This window comes from Xiphias gladius, chromosome 4 (assembly GCF_016859285.1).
Source record: "Xiphias gladius isolate SHS-SW01 ecotype Sanya breed wild chromosome 4, ASM1685928v1, whole genome shotgun sequence".
In the NCBI taxonomy this organism is placed as follows: Eukaryota; Metazoa; Chordata; class Actinopteri; order Istiophoriformes; family Xiphiidae; genus Xiphias; species Xiphias gladius.
The window spans coordinates 26,497,200-26,518,616 of record NC_053403.1 but is presented as its reverse complement, the minus strand read 5'-3'; the positions used below and the strand labels follow the sequence as shown (position 1 = coordinate 26,518,616).

At 36.6% G+C, this 21,417-nt stretch overlaps 1 protein-coding gene across 1 annotated transcript in view; it reads right to left on the bottom strand.

The window, feature by feature from the left end:
- The window catches only part of kcnk10a (potassium channel, subfamily K, member 10a), a 55,073-nt gene that overhangs the window by 3,403 nt on the left and 30,253 nt on the right, over positions 1–21,417 (bottom strand). The window contains exons 3-4 of the mRNA XM_040125762.1: positions 17,196–17,313; positions 15,801–15,961 (exon numbers count right to left, since the gene is read on the bottom strand). Coding sequence (XP_039981696.1) covers positions 15,801–15,961; positions 17,196–17,313 — 279 coding nt within the window. The remainder of the gene's footprint in view (positions 1–15,800; positions 15,962–17,195; positions 17,314–21,417) is intronic.

The following is a 21,417-nucleotide window of genomic DNA, read 5'->3' as shown; positions in this document are numbered from 1 at the left end:
GTGGTTTGTTAACATTTGTGCTGGCCAAATACAAGTAAAGTGAGATTTTTAAACTAAAGACACGTAGTTGGTACAATTTTGTTTTGGTTTGCTTCTCAGCCACATTATTTCAGTTGTCCATCCCACGTCTGTCTGACAGAACAGATACAGTATGTTTCAATTTGAATCCATACAGCTGCACTGGCTGCGTACTTCACTTGTAGATACAGTAGGTGACTGTGACCTGAAGTGAAACTTTAGGCTTCAAGTCTATCTTTTTCCTACGCAGGCTCTCTTCTCAAGACTTTCAGTAGAATTGCTTTGCGTTGTTTTCCTAGGGAGAGAGCAAGTAGGCCAAACCTCTCAGCAGTACTACCTTGGGTGTTTTAACCCTGAGACATAACACCTTATCAACTCACTGGAAAAGTTAGCTAACATTCAACTTCTCTGAAGGACAGTATTTGCCACCATCTGTGTTAAACTGAAATGCATTATTCACAAACAGTCTTTACTAGGCTCCTTATTTTGTCTTTCAAATGTCTCCTCCCAGTTTTCTGGTACTTGTCAAACATTGGTGACATAAAGATAAACCACACTTTTCCTCCACATCACACCTTACAGTACGCACAACTTGTACCCTTTATCATATGTAAGGTCATATACTCATACTTACTCATGCACAGCCAATGCACTATGATGTTCGTCTTCAAGTACAGAAGTACAGGTTCAGTTTGCAGGAAGTCCAAGCCTAACTTGGCTGGTGTAGACACTACTGGTGTAAGGCAAACCTACTACCTGTATTTGTTTATGTCACAACAATAAAATATCTGTATTCAGATTCATACGAGGAGTGGGGATGACTAATACCAGAAATTGTCTAGCCTACTTCATTTTCTGTATAAAGTTGTTTTCTACTGACAATAAACTGTATTTGGAATACAAATATGGAATACAGAGAATACAGGAATACAGAGAATACAGTTTACTGGAAAGTTTAATAAACACTGGCGTTTGCAAATATGTCCTTGAAAAACCCAATAGAGAAACAGACCTAGACAAAACACACAGAACACCCCAGTGACAGTAACACTGGTGCTTCTGGTTCAGAAGGCCTGACCTCTAAAACGGTGAGTATTCATCATTTGCTAAAGCAGATGGTGACTGATCACAAAACTGCTTTAGCTGAAATTCAAGTCAACCTTAGCTAAGAGAAACTTGCTGGTATTTCAGCTGCTTTGCAAAGAGCTGTCTCACCTTTCTTGATGACTGAGAAGCCTGTGGAAAAAGAAACAACCTTTGATTCAGGGGATTCCCAAAAGCTGTGAGGGTGAAGATGCCGTGGCTTTTATGGAGAAAGTCATTCTGAACATGCTAAGAACCAATTCTCAAGAATGAACAAGCTCACCACACTCCTGCCCCTCGTCAGGACGGCAACCACTCAAGAGCCATTATTGCAAAATTTCTCTGCTTACAAGACATGCTAAAGATCCAGCACTCCACAAGAGCAAAGACAGACATTTGCTAGAAGTCTTACAAGATCGGGGTGTTTCCTGATTATACCAGAGCTGTTGGGATGCACGCCAGAAGTTCAAGTAGAGCAAGAGAAAGCTACATAAGATCTGGTTCATCCAGCCATCTTTACAATCCTTCCATTAAAGTCCCCTTTAAACAAGTTCAAATAAAATACTTTTTTTTTTTTTTTAAATGGAGGGCAATGCCTCTACTGACTGGGTACCTACTACAGTAGATATGAGCTTTTGGAGTTGGAATGTTAATGTAATGGAACATAGAGTAAAGAGGAAAAAAGATCATTATGCTTTAGACTATAGCTAGCAATGTACAGTGTAATTCTTCCCAAATTGTACTATTGTAAAATTTTAATACTACATATATACATTTACATATATTTTTTTTAATTCTGTGTCATGCCAATACATTTGTCCAATCCCATTTGGGATTACAAGAAACCCCTATTTTACAAAACATTAATCTTCTTCCAGTATTGCATATACAGAGCATGTGGAAAAAGAGAAGGAAAAAAAGTACACGCAAAATAAAAAAAATAAAAAGACAAACAAAAAAAACCCCAAAATGAACTATTTGCATAAAGAACTGTTACATATCTATGATTTGACTCATGAAGAGCTTTTTTTCACTATCCCAGGCCTTCTCCAGATAACTGGTTACTTTGTGTTTCATATGTGAACAGTCACTCAGTCTTTGTGCATCATCCATATTTACAAAAATTGATAACTTTTTACAAAACAAAGCATTGCACAGTTCACAATAAAAAGGACAATATAAAACAAAATGGATCTCATTTTCTATATCATTTAGACAGCATATTGGAAAAATCAGTTTCTCCTCTAGATTAACATATGGTCCAGTTTCTACAGTCAGGAGTAAAATACCAGATCTCAGCTGGGCACATAGAGATCTTTGCCTTTTAGACAAATTATATACAACATAATTCATGTTGTATATGTATCATGTTCAGTTTTTATCAATGTAAAAATACACAGTTTTGGTCTAGTCCATATATTGACAGCCCACTGTCCATTGTTCTGGGCAAACAGATTTTCTGAATACACACATGTTGAGCTTTTCATTATTAAAAAAAAGCCTCACCAAACCCAGAGTTGCAGAACAATGCGTACACCTCTCTAGAACAAGAACCAATAATTTTTTCCTCCAAGATAAATATTTGTCCTGTCAACCTACTTTCTTCCTATACAAATCTTCCAACAAGCCTCACATGGTTCCCATCCCACATCAAGCATTGTAGCCAACCTTGGTGTATATTTATGCAAACCCAGAAAATATCCTATAGCACTGTTATGCACTTATTCACACACAGAGATATTTCTAAGGCCCCTAACCCTGGAAGTATAATCAAGCACAGGATACACACAAGTTTGAAACTGTTTATTAGTCTGTTTGGAAACTCATATCCTTCAAATTTTTACTTTTATCAATGATTTTTCTCAGAGCTGTCCCTGCTGATTTGCTAAGACCCTTAACACACTTTATGAAATTCAAATGTTCATCAATAAAGTAACCAAGACATTTATATGAGTCTACATAATTCCACTTATGTGATCCGCGGGTAATTGAAGGTTTTCTAAATTGAATTATTTCAGTTTGTCTTTTTTAATAAACGGTCTCCATTTTTTACACCACTCGTCAGTGTAGGAGAGCATCTGCTGTGTTTTCTCCTACGATGATGATAGTAAAACTATGTCATCTGCATACAGAAGAACACTTATCATTTCCCTTCCACACATTAGCCCACATTTTAAAAATGAAATTTCTTTGGCCAAATCATTTATATAAGCTACAAATACTGTATGGGATAAAGCTTCACCCCATGTTTCACCCCAGATAAGATTGGGAACCAGTTTGTATGATACTCATTCAATCCTACACACGCTATGGGCTTGCTGTATAAAGCTTTTAGAGCCCTGTAGAATTTCCATTCACCCCATACTAAATTAGTATAAGCTAAAAGATTCAAATTGATCATTTCAAAAGCCTTCTGAAAGTCCATAAAAAATGCATATGTTGACTTGTTTTCACTAATTCCATTTGTCATAATTGTAGACAATACAAAGATATGATAAAGACTTGACCTTGAATTAAAAAACCCATTTTGCTCTTCCACAAAGAGCTGTTCTTTCTCTTAATACAACATGAGCCTCTTTTGAGTATATTGGAATGCATCTTATAAAATGTGCTCATTAGGCTAATCCCTCTGTAATTTAATGGCGCCCCTCAGATCGTCACTTTGGGATTTTGGTATTGGACATATAATACATTTAAGCTACATAGATGGTATTTTGCCAGATTCAAAACATGTTTTAAGTAATTCACACAAAAGGTTAAATAATTTGGGTGATTTTAATATCTCATCTGGTATATTTTCAAATCTAGTTGCTTTTCCAAATTTTACTTTTTTGATAGCCATTTGAACTTCATAATGAGTAAGCCCCTTATTTAGGTACTCATTTACACGATATTCCTCTTTTAAATTGGCTTTCTATTACATTTTTCCTCAAACATATGTCTTTGTAATACTTATCAAAATCTCATCGATTCTAACTAGAAAAGCAACCTTTTTAGTCTCTCCACCATCTATTATTTACCCCAGACAGCACAATCACAGGACTGCCATCAGGCCTCAGCACCTCCTGGGGCATTTTCCAACCTGCCTTGTACACAATTTATTTGTTTCAGACCAAAATCTATTGGGATTTAATGTTTGAATTTTCTGCAAGTTTAACGCCTCTTCTCTTTGAAAACTTCTTTTATGGACTCTTTAACTTTTATCAAACCTGAACTGTCTATTCCTGTAGGCCTCTAAAAATATCTCTCTTTCAGTATCATTACTTGAAAAATTCAGAAGCATATCTTCAGCTCTGTGCACAGGCTGCCATAATTCTTTTAAATACTTATTCCTATAAGATTTCTTATTAAATAAATTCCCTTTAGGATAATGGTTGTCCCAAGCTTTATTATCAACTTCTATTTCTTCTTTAATCAATTAGCAAAATGTACTATATCAGTTATCTAGGATTTCTTGTTCTCTAAAAAAGAATATTAAATCATTATTCATTTTCAAAAAAGCTTTTGTTGTAAACCAGAATATAAGAAGTTAGCTGGTGAAGTACTACTTACAATTTTTTTTTGTGGAAAAAGTTAGGTGACTCTTGAGGAGCTGCATATTGAGCTTCAGTCTTTATTAGAAAATTTAACAACAATAAAGAATTATCTGGAATTCTACATCTTTCTGCAATTCGATCCATCCAGTTTTCCCATTTAATTAATTGATTTAGCAGTCATTTGGTACGAGTGTACAGTCAACCATAGCTTTACCCTTGACAGATACAGATGTGCAATTATCAGTCAAATGGAGTATTCTTCCATTAACAACACAAAACTTTGATTCTTTTAAAAATTCAATCATTGATTCTCCATGCTTGTTTATAAATTCATCCAAAGAGGCTCTATGAGGCATCTCATCCACTTCTTTTAAATAGTCATCAAAAGCACCTATCCTGCCATTGAAATTTCCACAGACAAAAATTGCTTCAACTCCTGAACATAAATAAATTTGACTCAAAAATCGGTTGAAGAAAAACTAAGCATCATTTTCCCCTTACTGACATTTCAGGTGGAAGGTGAAACTCAAGACCCATCTTCTAACTCAGCCTTCATTTTGATCTAGACTACACACCTGAAAAGTTTCGTGACGACATCTTGCACGGTTGTGACGCTATCATGGTGACAACATCTGTCCGCAGACAGACAGACAGATAGACGGACAGACATATAAACACTAAAATAGGTATCTCCAAGACCACATTTTGCCATGATAACACACCCACACACACACAGACTCACAAGGTGAAAACAATACCAGCTACGCTGTCACCGCTGGTAATCAAGGAATCAGAGCAAAGTCTTTGACAATATGGCTCTAATGGTAAAAGACAGCATCTTCTCTTCCTAATAAAACTTAGTGACATTAATCTGTTTAAGCATCCCTGGTTTCATTATTGTTAAAGAAAAGTAATATTTTTGATGATAATGGGACAGTGAATAACTTGTAAATGATAATAACAACAAGGACAAAGACAGAGGAAATACATTTGTTATGTGCACCTTACATTTAAGTAAATGTTTAAGAATCAATTATTGATGTAAGGCTAGGCAATAATTCCAAGATAATTACAGTGGGGTCCAAAATGGGAAAGTGGTCTCAGACGTTTGAACCCCCACTGTATATCATATGTACCGTACATTGGGATGTACATTAATGCCCTGTTGTGACAGGTTTTATGAGGACTAAAGATTGAATTCCCAAAGAAAATTACTCAGAAACACATATTTGTATCTTTAGAGACAAACTGACATACTTTTTACATGTTTTCACATTAATGCAGGAAACATACCGTGGTTCGGCTACTTCACCTAGTTCAGTTAACCTCTCAGTGATCCAGCAGCTGACTTATTTCATTTCGCATCTGTGGAATTCACTAAATGAAGAAAAAAAAAATCACTAGTGCAATATCAGTTTATACACATATTCTCTGACTGAAATCAGTATTATGCAGTACGTCTACTGTATGTAGTCTTATCCCTTTTAATTACTTCAGAAAATTTTTGTTTTGTTTGATTCTCATTATCAATAGTACCAGTCTACCAGGTTGCCAGATTTCGCTCTTCGTTCCTCTTTTTTACGTGTAGCTAGCATATTGCCATATTGTAGCAGTGTGGTCATTGACCTAGTAGAAGCGGAGTGGTCATGTAATGCATTAAAACCATAGGTAATAGTGAACCCGGCAACCACTCCTAGTAGGTTTTTAGAGCCACTCGTCCAAAAACATGGGTTTATTTTCCATGGATTACTGAAATAACTGTGTAAACAGTATATAAATCATCTAGACTTTATGTTATTATGATTATGATTATGATTATTATTACTATTATTATTAAAAAAATGTATCTAGAAGTATAATGCGACTGGCTGAGTGGGTTAGGGTTACACAACCTATTAAGCAGCTTTCCCATTCAAAGTATCAAGATGGTAATGGCAATGATGCTCGTGCAGATGCTGATGCTGATGTTGGCAAGGCACATTGACACTGGAAAATATGCAAAGCGTTAGATTCAAATGATTATAATTATGACTGTCCAAATAGTGATAATATACATAAGAAAAATAATTTTTTTTTAAAATGTTCAGCTTTTATGAATTCAGAATTCTAGGGTAGTAATAGAATAAGATGGGATGATGAGGTTAAATGGTTTGATCTCACTCTACATGACATCTAACCTCCAAGATCCCTCTATTGTTGTTTGTGATGTCCCTGGAACAATCGGCTTGAAGGAGAGATCTACTCTGTAAACACATACACATAACTTAACTAACACAGTTTACATTAAAAGTACATTTACTTAAGTATACTTACTTAAGTACCATGTGAGGTATTTGTACTCTGCTTTAGTACTGACTATTTTCTTCAAGTTCATACTTCTTCTCCACTATATCTATTGAAGAGCTGTAGTAACGTTTCAATGATGATGCATTATTATCCCACCCAGAGTATACAAAATGTAAAGTATATAAAAAGTAGCCTTGTTTCAAGCATCTACAGAGAATGGAAATGCTGCTTTTACATTAATGGATCTGAAGTCTCAATTATATAATTTGAATTAATATTTAATTTTATAATAATATAACTATCATAGTTGGGCTGTGTAATAACTTTTACTTTGAATACCTTAAGTACATTGGGATAATAGTTCCGCACAATATTACAGTATATATAATATTAAATACTTATTTCCAATATGTTCTTTTGCTTGAGTAAATGATCTGAGTACCTCGTCCATCACTTCAACATAAACTTCCAATAATAAGTCAATGTACAGTCAATGAGCAACGCATTGTTACTAAATGTGTTAAGATTCAAGTTGATGATCATAAGATATGGTTTATCTATTGAATGTAGAAATAACTGCATTCATGTTACTAGAAGGATGCCAGCTGTAGAAGCATAAAAGTTCACTGAGATGATTTGGTTTAGATTGTTCTCTGGAAGCATAGGTGAACAAAATACTTTATTATTACTTGTTTTAAATGCTGCTGGCAGGCTGTGAGCATAGAACACCATTACATACTAATATATAGCATATTACTTATATCAGTTTAGGCTAGCTGCTGAAAACATTATTATGATGAAAATGTTACTGTAATTGTAGATTCTGACCCATAATTCACAGCTGTAATTAATACAGGCAAAATATATATTTTAACAGAACTTTATTTGTTGAGGTATGTGTGCAATACATGCATACCGCTATGTTACAGAACACACAAGGTTTATACAGAGCAACCAAAAACTTCAAGCCAACACCGATTAAGAAGACAGCCAGTGTTCATTCTGTCTTCCTTATTGTTTTCACTACTTGATAGTAATACAAAAATATTTTCCTCTGAGACAAGGTCCAAACTTTCAAACATCAAATCTGTGTCTTACCTGAAGTCTTCAATCACCGATTTGGTCATCACCTTTACAAAATCTACAGGTTGTAGTAACGTCTTTTCTGCTTAAAAAGAATCATTTTCCCGAATTATAAATCTTGCAATTCAGCATCCCTAAAAGTGAAATTACAGTATTATCTCCAAAGTGAAAGTACTTCTTATGTGAAAAGTGGCCTCTAAATGTGATATGATGACATGATGAGATTATTAATACTGATACATCAGTCTGAAAGCACAATTCTAGCTTGTCTACGTGGAGCTAGTTCTAACCACTTTACATACAGTGAGCTAGTTTAATAGAATCGTGGGGGTCATAAGCAGATGCATGAGATATGACTGAAGCAAAAGCAATGTCATGATCATTCTGTTAATGTTTTAGAATTTTCTTCCACATTTCAAATCTTTTCACTTTGTGAAATGCTGGATCTCCTTGGGCCTCAAACTGCTAATCATTTCAAATTTAATGTAACCCCCAGGTTAGGGACTGTTAACTATACACTGACATGTGAAAAATGACAAGGGGAAATAATTCCCACTGAAATATAGCGGACTAGCAATTAACAAGAAAAATATTAAGTAAAGTACAGGTTTTTCAAAATTCTAGTTAGGTGTAGTACTTTGGTTAATTACTTAATTACTTTCAGCACTAACTACCCAAAACAAACAAGTAACTACTAACTTAAATTGGCATGAGCAGTAAATACATTTGAATGCCATTGTAGATACACATGAAAAGGGGGTTGTGTGATGTAGCAACATGGCAGTGCTAACTATTGACCTACTTGTTGTATGTTCTTTTAAAAATGTGGAAGAAAAGAAGGTTGCAATCTAAACTTTGCAATCAGACATTGATAGCCAAGCTAGCTTAACTGCTAGCTCTGTATAGGCCTAGACAAGGGTATTAATACTGCCAAAAACTGCATCTACACTTTCTTTAACAACACAAACAATAATGCAATGTGTAATATCCCTTGAGGATAGCAAAAATATCCCAAAAATGTTTACATCTCTAGACTACCAGCACAATCATCAGAATGTAGAATGGCTCTGTAGCAGTTTAACATGGTCTTTTTCTGTTTGGACCCCTCCTCTAATAACCCAGTCAAACAACCTAAACATACGTGGGAAACATTTAAGAGACATTTGCAATGACTGACTGTTTTTGGCCACTTATGGCACTGTAAATGATATAAACACAACATTAACATGCTATATCTATGCTAAGATGGTTAATATGCTGAAATATATTTATAAATAGTCCCTAATTTCCACATTGAGTAGTAATACGGCAACATGATCATTTGGAGTGGTGTTCACACTCTTTTAGCTCCACTCTAGTCTCTAACAACTTCTGAAAAAAATATCTGGCACCCAGCTAATCTCAAACTTATCTGTTTGCTGTTTGATGCTTGTCAGTTAGTGTGCAGTGGAGTGGATTTATCTCAACTTGTCTGATGATAACAGCTGCTGGAAATACTGAGACTGAACCATACAGTAAATGTGCCACAAAACCATAACATAATCTAAAGCAGGTTACAAAGTTCAGTTGAAATGTGGGGAGCTGCATAACTGGATAGACAGTTCTATGTCAGGTCATCATCACAAATAAGGGGGAAGAGGGACAGGCATGGTGTCAGTGTTTTCTAACTTTATAACAGGGAAAGCTCCATAAATACCATGTGTGCCAGCTGATTGCGCAATTGCATCAGTTAGGCAGATGATTTCACTAGCCTAATATGTTTATTAGATTACCCTTGTACTTTTTTTGGAGTAACTTTACTCTAATATGTGCTATAATATCATTTCATATCAGAGGTATCAGAATTACATCATTATGACTTGTTCATGGCAACTTTAAAGTTGAAATTATGACTGGGAAACTCAAACTTATTTGTTTTTTACTTTGATGCTTTCATAATTCTGTGAAAGCTCAGACTGTACCGCGATTTATAATCCAGAAGATGAAGCAAAAAAGCATGCCTCATGTCAGCCAAAGTTTGTCTTTCGTGGTGATTAAATTTTAATGGCTACAGCTGGGAGAACTTGTGAACGATGTTTTGCCGCTTTTTATTACAACCAAAAAAAAAAAAAGTTTGTGAGTTTGTGGTCACTGATGTGGATTTACACTGTTTAGATAAAAGACAAACAATATCGCCTACTATGTTCTGCCTTTACCACACACATTTCGGTCTATTAAAAATTGCATTTGTGTTAAAATAATTTACAGAATGATTCTTGTATAATATTGAAAACTAAAATTGATTAGCTTGTTAAACATAGCTCTTCCAAATGAACTAAAAAGTTGTATTTAATTTTTTTTTTTATATCAAATTTTTCTTTTCAGCAGACACACCTCTAAATAGTTCACTGCAATAATCATATTACAATTTGGTCAGTAATCGTATTACACTGTCCAGCCCCAATAAAGTACACAACACATGGTGTTATGTATTATATTATGATGTTATACAATGCTGAGATGTTGCTATATGTCAAGTACAGTTGGTCTTTAAAAACAATGGCTCCATACACAGAATTTAGGTAATTCCAAGTCAGTCCATAATACAAAACACCTACAGTAAATAATACAAATTCTATAAAACAACCATAATCTTACCGGTAATGGCCCACTCCTTGACCTGGGCCATCCACTGTTTCGGTGTGTCATCAGAACACTGCCGTTTTTCCTGCATGTTGTTAGCAGTCACTGTTGTTAGATTTACATTGACTCATTTGGCCGATGCTTTTATCCAAAGTGACTTAAAAATGAGCGTGAGCACATACATACAATTCATTTACATGGCTTCAGTATTTCACACTGCTGAATTATAAACAAATTTGCATCACATGATCTGTGCTTTGCAAACAGTTCAAGCAGACAGTGTTTCAATCTGACAACAATCTTCTGATGAAAATGTACCACATTTTTAAAGACTTGTATGTAGCACTTAACGTGTTGCCTCTCATTCAACCTTTCACAAAAACACATCGTACTTGCTACTGTAGATGCTTATGATTAGTGGACAACCCACTCAACCTCCTTAGCCACAGCCACCTCCTAGGTTGATCACAGCCAATAATGACAACATTTCAATAAGATCAATGCAAAATCTTAACAAACCTGGATGTATTTTGAAGAGAAAGGTCTGTGGAGATTGTTCCTCTTGCGGTCATTCAACCCCATGGCATGAGCCGTTAACATGTCTGTTCTTACTGTTATAAAATGAATCAACAAATCAAACTTAATTGGCAGTGAAAGGCATGTCTGAAGGGTATGTGTACATATCAGAAAGGTAATACTTTTAGGCATGTTGTGTGACAAGTTTTTCTTCAGCAGGTCACCTAAAAGAAGCAATAATTGAACTTACTACTAGTTTGGGCAAAAAAGTGCCGAAATTTTCACAAGTGCCATCTTATGATAATTTCTACATTGCAGAAACAATTGTATGGATTTGTAAACCTAAAACTTTAATAGGTATGGACATTTACAAACCTGGCTGTGTATTTGGTGGTCACAGCTCATCTTGAAAGAAAACTTTTTACTTCCTCAACTTCTTCACCAATAGTGCTTCTTAACCCAGTTGATAGCTTGCCCCGAATGCTATCTGCAAGGAGATGTGGAGTTGGTTAGCAAGGACCTATTAAGCTTTATCATGAAAGTGATAATATGTATAAACATTGTTACCTTTTGCATTTATACCATCGCCACCTAAAGTATTTGTTTCTGATTGGGTGTTACAGAAGTTGTTAGTTAGAATCATGTATGTGAACATGTCAAATACTGTTGTAATTGTCAATGGTTTGATGAACGTTCTAAATCAGTGGTCAAGAATCAGAGGTTTGTTTGTTACATACAAATAGTAAAAATAGCCAAAGTAATTTTATGTGCGAGAAATGCACAGTCTGCATGTTTAGAAAATGCTGAAACAATACGACATTAAGAAAAGAAATTATAAATATATGTAAAATATGCAATATGCATGGCATTGTAAAGGAATGTGCTAGATATGGCCCATCAGAGGTCAGAGTTCTGCAGTCCTAAGGATTTTTTTTTCTTTTTGTCAGGAGACCTTGTTATGTAACATTGTTAATATAATGTATAATACAGATCTTTTTTTTAATTCAAAGCCTGCATCCATGCTGTTTCAGACTATTGGTTAAGATGTAATGTTCCTTTTCTACAACAACAACAAAGAATTAACACTCTAGAAGTCATTAGCTCACATTTTTTCGTTGTGTGCTTTAGCATTCATCACAGACAAGCACGGCTTCATTTCCTTTTTTTCCTTGGCAACAAAGATGGGGGCAAATAACTCTTTTTAAAGGAAACTGGGATAAGCAAAAATTTTGCCCTGAAACATGTTCAGACCTTCAGGGATGAAATAAATCCTCATTGAACATATGGAACATTAAAAACCACGTTATATAGAAATATTGAATGTTCATATTTAAAAGATATGAAAGAAAAAGAAACAAACAAAAAGATACCTTTAAGAAGAAATCTATGCCCACAAACAGCAATTTCCAAATCCTGGGGGGGTCTCTCTGGCTGCCATCCAGTGATATTCACCACACATGGCTTTTCCACTACTCTGGCAGAATAAAGACAGTGACAGTGAATCTTAGAGCTGTGTGTCTTAGCAGTGATTGTGAGTCTTCTTCTTTGAGGAACCAAACAGAAAATTTTGTGTTAAAAGTTTGAAAAGATTACTCAAAACTGAAATTTAAATCTCTACATAGTTATACTGTATATGGTTACTGTTGTTATGATTTTTAAATGTATTCTCAGGGACTTTGCCATTATTAGATATTCATATTTCCTATAGCAGAGAAATGACACGGAGTACAGAGAGAGAGGTGGAAAATGACAAAAGTTCCCTGCAGCCCTTGTGCCACTAGACAACCTTGTCATGGTGCTTGATGAGCTTTCTTCTGTTGTTTAGAACACAAAGGCTACTTCTCATCTTTTAACATCACCGCCTCATGTCTAAAGCTGGGTCATCAGACAAAGGGGTAAGTCTTTTTATGGGATATATGCAAGCATATACACCAAAATGTTACAATTACCTTTTTTTTTAGACTGGTGATAAACGTACAATTTTGACCACTCCACCGACCTCCTCAACAAAACTGGACGCCGACTCTTTCCCCAAGTAGACCCCATCAATCCCAATATTGCCAACACATAAAAGCAATTGTGCTCACAGAAAATGAAAATGTAAACTACTATGGTTTACTGTTACCCTTACAAGTAAGGTTACGTGTTACCTGTACCTACCTGTTACCTAACTGAATCTGTTCTTCAATAATTACATTTCCGAGTGTTACACAGTGTAATGTTTAATGCTGATTGTAATCATTTTCACTCTAGTGTTGTAGTATGTGCTGCATAGGGATGGTACGGTCACATTCTGCACAAAACCACTCCACAGGCAACAGATGACAGCCTTTTCTGAGTAGCACTTACTACAACATCTGTCTGTGGTGGTCTGGGCTGCCAGCAGGCTGCCAAGATTTTGCTTTCTTGACTGTTGCCATCGTTGCTGAACTTTCCTCTGCCCTTTCCTCCAATTAGACAGTCGTGGCTGTTGGATTGTCATGATGACAGTTAGGAGTATTAGAGCATTACAGACACATTACAACACAGTTACTTGGCAAATCATAAACTTAAACAAAAGTGTGCAATACTTGAAATGTCAACAATGTAAAAACTATAATTTCAAATTACCAGTATCTAGGTACATGATGGACATTGAAAGGGATTTTCATTAGCAGCATGCCCACCTGGTTAGAAACAACAATTAACATACATAAAAATTGAGCATTCTTGGATTGTTGAAATATTCACTTATGGTTATAATATATCTTACTGAAAGACTTAAGAAGCTCTACCAGGCAGAATTAAAAATAGCTACTCAGTGATCTTTTGAACAAAAAGGAGGATATTTTTAAAGATTTAGTAAAAGAGCTGGCCAAAAGACGAAAGACGAAAAGGCCACTTGCCTGCAACTCTTCAAGAAATGCATCACCACATCAGAGCATATAGTTTGGGTTGTGAACTTTAACCTGACATTCTGCATATATAAAAAAAGTAAGGTTTAAGTGACAAAAAAAATAAATTCTGCCTGGAGAATAAACAAATGCATGTCAAGCAAAAATGTCAATTTCCACAGTTAGATAGCATAGGTTTACAAAAATGAACACACTTAACTAAAACCATCACTTGCCTTTGCTGAAAACATCATAGGTGGTTTAAAATTAAACATGCATCCAATAATTATTTTTCAGAAAGTCTCCTAAACTCTGAATACATTATTGGGTCTTGGAAGCTCTAACACAAGTAAAGCAGCTGTCACAGAGAAAATTGACCTGCGTCAAGTTCAAACTAGCATTAACTAAATTCCTTGTAACACCCCGCTGAGAACAGAACCCATTAAAACACCGGTGACTGTAATTAAACGTCTGTTCAGCGTAAGCTTACAGCTGCTTTCATCAGCTAAGTCGTTCACCATAAAAACAGATACAAACTATGAATAAACTATGAATGAAATGAGTTGGTTGCAGGCACCACCATGTTAACCTTCGCCTGGTGTTTTAGCAGATCCCAGAACAGTTTCTACGTAGTACAAAACACTTTCTTAGCTAGACAAACTGACTTGAGCAAAGCTAAAGTTAGCCAGAGTCAGCTAGCCCAGTTTCCTCCTTTAGCTGATTCAATACTAAAAGCAACATTCTTTGATATATTAATGTCAAAGCTAGTTTTAAAATTTTCATTGTAAATTTATAGGCAGGCTTTGCAAAGATTAACAGAACCACATTCCACATTTGTCCTTACCTCTTGTGTACCTCCTTGCTGCCAGGATATCTCATCGATTTTCAGAAGGTCCGGGCCAAACACGTAAGCAAGGTCAAAACAGCCGCATGCATATAAGACGCACTGGTCTCCATATGTATTATTGGAGCGCTCTGTATCAACTGCACGTGAAATCTGACTTTGGCGTACACATTGCATATATTTTCAAAGTGTAAACCTGTGTTAATTGTACACAATTGGCATAGACTGGGTTGCTGTACCATAACACTGTACCATAACCATACCACTGTATATTGTGTTAGTGGTAGTGTCAGTGGTAGTGTCTGTACCACTGTGAATTGGTGCCAGTTTTATATTGTTTTCTGTTCATTACTGGATGTTCCCCAATAGACAGAGAGGCTTGTACATACAGTTCAGGATTCCTCCCATAGTGTCTGATATCTACATCAGTTATGCTGCAACCCTTCTCGTTCTACAACAACCAATGAACAGTGCCCCATTTTCTAAACAGTTCCACAGAATAAAGGTGACCATGTCACTAGATGTAATAATAATAAGGTAATGACTTGGCATGGGTCTCGGGCAGATTTAAAGAAGACTCTGGCAGTTGATTTATATGTGAAAGACTGAACCGATCGGAGTGCAGCTTTGCAGTATTACATCCCCTAAATAACTGAACCCTAAATAAATCCTGATACGGGCCGCAAGACATTCCATAGCCTGGATGCAGAGCTTTCACCAGCTGTCAGTTCAAACTGAACCTAGATATATCACTAGCCTTCAGTCATCTGAAAAAATTATGCTTAGTATGTCTCACTTTGTTAAATATTACTGGATGTCTTGTCCTCTTGTCTGTTACTGTCCTCATTTCAAACCAATGGACCACATTAAAAATATCATAACCATGTCATTTCCACAAAGCTCAGTCATAGATGATAGGACATATACAGTGTGACTTACCCGGAACATCTTCTCCACCTTGGCAATGCTTTTGACAAATATGGTACCTAGCTGGTCCCCGACGCCTGCCAGCAGGAATCCAAACAGGGGGATGCCAAATATTGCATAGAGAATGCAGAAAATCTTCCCTCCCTCAGTGCTCGGGGCAATGTTACCATAACCTGGAGGAGAAAAGAAGACAAAAAGGAGTTTTATAGAACTACATAAAACAACCAAAAGCACTGGGCAGATTTACTTAAACACTGTAATCGATATACCTTACAACATGCATATCAGACAAGTTTTTCCTTTCAGATCTCCCCAGATTAATCTGGTAATGTGTTACCCATTGTTGCCTGATCGGATCTCATCAGCTGCACGTGCTGTGAGTGTTCCTGAGATGTTAACCATGGGCTGTCATTTTCAAGCTTGGGTTGGCATTATAAACACAAGCTGGAAACTAGGCTACAAAGTAACTTAACACCCCTGGTCTTTGTTCATCTGCAGTGGTTTAACTTCTCACCTGGCTGTAGTGAATTACAGTTGTACTCCAGGACCTGTTGACATAACTGTCGGGTGTGATTACAGATTCAACAAATCACACTTCTTCTGAAACTTTGAACCAGAAACTTTATGCTTGAAACTTTGAACCAGAGAGGGCAGAGAAAAACTGCCTGCTGTTAAGTGATTTGCGAAGGAAGCCACAGCCTGGTATCACTGTAGACTGGGGTTTTAGCCCAGGACTAAGAATGTGTAATTCAGAAGACTGACATTCAGAGATCATCAAAGCTATGGTAAATGATGAAGTCTTCTTTGTTTGCCGTTCAGGTGAGGCTATCAGCTGATATGCACTCTAAGATACTGTGTTAGCTTCACACAATGTGTTTGACATGTACTGTACATTTCAAATGTAATATAAAAATCATAAATTTTATTTGGTCAGGACTCTCAAAAGAAAACAAAAACAAGTGATCTCCAGGAACCAATCCTGATTAAATAAAGAAGACATAAATAGAGGAAATACCTGCACAATTCATCAAACTGCATCAACAAAAAACTACTGATACCGCTGCTGCTATTGATCAATGAGCAAATTCTACTGATGAACTCATTAAAAGTCACTCTATTGAAAGGGAATTGGAAAATTGATATAATAAATATAATAATAATAATAATAATAATAATAATAATAATAATAATAATAATAATAATAATAATAATAGTAAGAATTATAATAATAATGGATTCTCCCCTGAAACTGGTTGAAGTTGAGGTATTACTCATGCTTACAATCCATCAATCCATAAATTTATCTTAGAAAAGAGATAAATATAATCACTGTTGGAACAAATCTAGCTATTATTTCTTTAAAAACTGATCAACAAAGCAGCCACGGATAAAGCCACAACACAGTACCTATGGTTGTGATGACAGTTCCAGCAAAGAAGAAGGCACTACCCAGATCCCAGTGGCTGGAGTTGTAGGAAGTGTCACCGATGGGATTCACTCCGGCATTCACAGCCTCCACAGAGTGCTGGGAGGAAAAGCAGAGACAGAGGCACATAAGAAAAACTGGATCCCACTCTGATTGTTGAGGATTTCGTTATACTGTGATCTGGATTCAGCATCTTTCTACAATTACCATCTCTCTACTTCTTAGTGTCTGCTGGGCTCTGAGAAGACAGGTTCACTCCTAAATACTATCAAATTCTCTGTTTGCTGCCGATGTTGCTGCTGGTGTTGATTATGCTGTAGTTATTGATGCTACTGCTGATGTGTAGTTGTGGATAGTGTTAATTATTACCCACATATTTTGTGCCCCGTTCAGACCTGGCATTAACAAGCACCTTTAGTGATCCAATCACAAGTGGACAGCTCTAAGTACGTCAGTTCAAACTTGGCATTAGAATGCATCTCCACATGTGTCTTGACTGGCCACTTGCGATTGGATCTCACCTCCCACCTCTGTATGCAAATAAACACACATGATTTCCATTTGAAAAGACCAAATGCATTGTTGTTTTTAATCTACGGGAGGCAACAATGCACTTCCCATGCATAGACTGCTGGAAAGTAAAAGAAGAAGAAGAAGAAATCAAAACAATACAGACTGGGTCTATCCCTTAGCATGTTCAAGGCAAACCAAATTGCTTAAGATGTTTGACACACTTGTAATATATCTCTATGGGCTAATTTTCAGTCATTGTGGACAGAGCCGGCTTACAAAATTTGAATGAGTAAGTACATTCAGTTATGAAGAGGATGTCAGTCTAGTAGGCGGTCTTTTAGTGTGGCCAAGGACACATTTGCATTCACACTGCTAAAAGAACGTGGCCATATGTGGCCCAGAGCACCTCCGAATGTCGTCTGAGAGATTGGATCTCAAATGCATCCACCATCTGAACAGGGCCTTGAATCACACAAACAAATCCAGATACATTTGCAAATATGCCCACAAAGGTTGGACATAACAATAGGAACACCCGTCTGTACATTATGATGTGATTAAAATAGCTGAGCAGTAAATCCTACCATGGTTCAGCTTATACTGCAATGTTGACCTTTTAATCAAACTGGCAGTGCACTGAAGTCACACTCATATTGGCTGACAGGCAGGCATCAGCTGTTTGCAATATGCTTCACAATCATTTGCACAATCATTTCATAGCTGTTAGCAAGTGCTTTACAAAAGCAGTGCGGTTCTTGAAAATATTTTACATCTCATCCGAAAGGCTTCGTCAGTTCTAACTGACTAGTGGGGAGTCCCAGGTATTAAACCTCCTGTAGCGTTTAACACCTTGAAAGTCATTAGTTTTAGTTTTCTAACCTTGTTGGCAAAATTCTGAGAGCTTTTGAAGTGGTGTGGAGTGTTACCAAACAGAGGAGCTAGGATGGTGGCTAGGTGTTTGGCAATGTTATAGGTTACCGAGTTGATGCTACTGATGAAGTGTCTTAGCGGGAGTCCTTCTTTGTGTATCTTGGGGAGTCAATAAATGCAAGGATGGTTTCCCTGGGGTGCAGGTGGTAATATAGTGGTCAGTCAATGGCTTTGTCCTTTTAAAGTTGTTGTAGGCAGTTTATTACCTTCTTCTTGTAGCTGCTAGTAGGATCTCGCCTCAGTGTCTCATAGGTGGCTGTACTGCTGGGTAGACTGGTCACCTTGGCATATTAATCAGCTATGTTTACAATCACCATGCATCTTCCTTTACCGGCTGTCAGTTCAGATGCTACAGGAAAGAAGCCCAGTTTTCCTGTTTGCCATTGAATCAAAGCCACTCTGTCAGGAGACTACTCACTGGATTTCAACTCCACATTATCCCGGGGCTAAGTATCTGCTGCTGTGCTGATTGTCTTTTCATTCATTGATAGTGACATGGCAAGTTTTCACTACATGTAGGATGTGTTTCCTTGGGAATGCCAGAAAGCTGTCTATGGCTGCATTCTCATTTTAGCTTTTCTACTGTGCTGTTGCTCTTCAGGATTCAGTTTGTAATGAGCATAATTTAATGGCATCTATGTGTTCTGCGCACTTAAAAGTAATGCAGTGCCACTGGCTGATCAGTTTGCTGTGTTGTTTGCATCCATTGGCAATGCATGTGTATTCATTTGTATTCAAAAAAAATTTGAAAACTCTTGTATGGGCTGAATTAGTTTTGGGCATATTATCCTGTGGTGGTTTGGTGATATTTTCGGGGTTTTCTATTAGTTCATGCATGCTATTTCACTGTTCACTAAAGAATACTTTCCCAAAACTTGGATTATGGTTGTTGATATCATAATGCTGCTATAGCTAAACTCCTGCTTATTGCTCCTTTAAAAGAAGAACTTACGTAAGAGTTTCTGTACATAGCCTAGGTGCATTTTAGTCTAGAATATTTCCCTTGTATCAAGATACTACTAATATACTATTACTATCTTGCTGTATTTTCATTTTAGAGTAATCTATATTATTAAATTAAATCTCATGATTAGGACTTTGGCAGCATTCAAGGGGAATTGCAACCTTCTTGTGTAGATTAAGGATGGTTGATCAGTGGCTATGTGATCTGTTTGTTTTGTGGTTTCTCATGTGCTCTGTACTAATATGTAAGTAGGGAGAAATCATTTTGTTTTGGCAGATTAGCTCTCTTGGCAGAGTCCTCAGTTCAGATTCATTGAGAGCTCCTGAAACACCAGAGCTGCCAAATCTAACTGTAGTATTATGTTAGCAATGGTTAATTCCTTCACCTCACTGTCCATCCATCCATCAGTTAGCTATACCCCTTATCCTTTGAGGGTCACGAGGGTGCTGGAGCCAAACCCAGTTAACATTGTGTGAGAGGCGGGGTACACCCTGGACAGCTCACCAGTCTATCACAGGGCTGACCCTTAGAGACAAACAACCAGTCACATTCACATTCCCACCGACGGGAAATTTCAAGTTGCTATGAGACCTAACTTGCATGTATTTGGACTGAGGGGTGAAGCTGGAGAAAACCCACACAGGCACAGGGAGAACATGCAAACTTCACATAAAAAGGCCCCCGATGAGCCAGAGTCTGAACTCAGAGACTTCTTGCTTTGAGGTGACAGTGCTAACCACTGCAACACTTTGCCGCCATCCATCCGTCACTTACCAACATAAAACTTAACCTCAAAATAACTAAAAATAACAAACTCAACAGATTAGAGGTGGGAGGTAAAAATCACTTTTCTATTTTTGACTTGTTTCATTCAGTTCAGTTCAAAGATTAGTAGTTGGTAACTATAGAAAGACCCATCTATACAATTTTTTCTAAGACAACTGATCACATCACAAGTCATTTTACTATTATGTTCTCCACTCATTCCAGCTGTCTCCACTTCAGAAGTACATTCATTGGGCAGGTAAAAATTGTTTGGTGTGTGTTGTGATAATTTAGGCTACTTTCTGCATCATTTGGATTGTTTTCACCAACAAAAATCATCTGAGTAGTATGATTGAGATTGAGAGTGAGAAAGATTTCAGGCTCATCTAAACATGAAATCACTGATAACTGGTGACTATCAAAACAAAATGTCCTTTCACTTTATTACAACTCAGTTAAAACTATATATACAGTATATACAATATATAAATATATTTGTGTGTGTGTATATATATATATATATATATATATATATATACACATAAATATACACAGTATGAAAATGCCCTCTTCCATAGGGCACGAGGGGTCACTGAATGTTTTAATGAGTATGAAAATTGTGGAAATCATATGCTTGGGCCTGCACAGTCACCAGATCTATCTATGCTAGATTTGGGACCGTGTTAGACAGTGTTCTCCACCACTATTATCAAAACACCAAATGAGAGAATGTCTTTTGGAATAATGGTGTTTCCCTCCAGCAGAGTTCCAGACACTCATGGAATCGATGCCAAGACACAATGAAGCTTTTCTGACACCTTACTAAGACACTTTATGTTGTTTTTTCCTTTAATTTGTCACCTCTATGTATATATATATATATAGCCTCAGAATTTTGCCAACAAGGTTATAAAACTAAAACCAGACTTAGATGAAAGCATGGTATCCTATGATGTCACCTCACTCTCCATATGCATTCCCAGCCTAGAAGCAGTAGACTTTAAGGAAACAACTGCTACAGGACAACACTT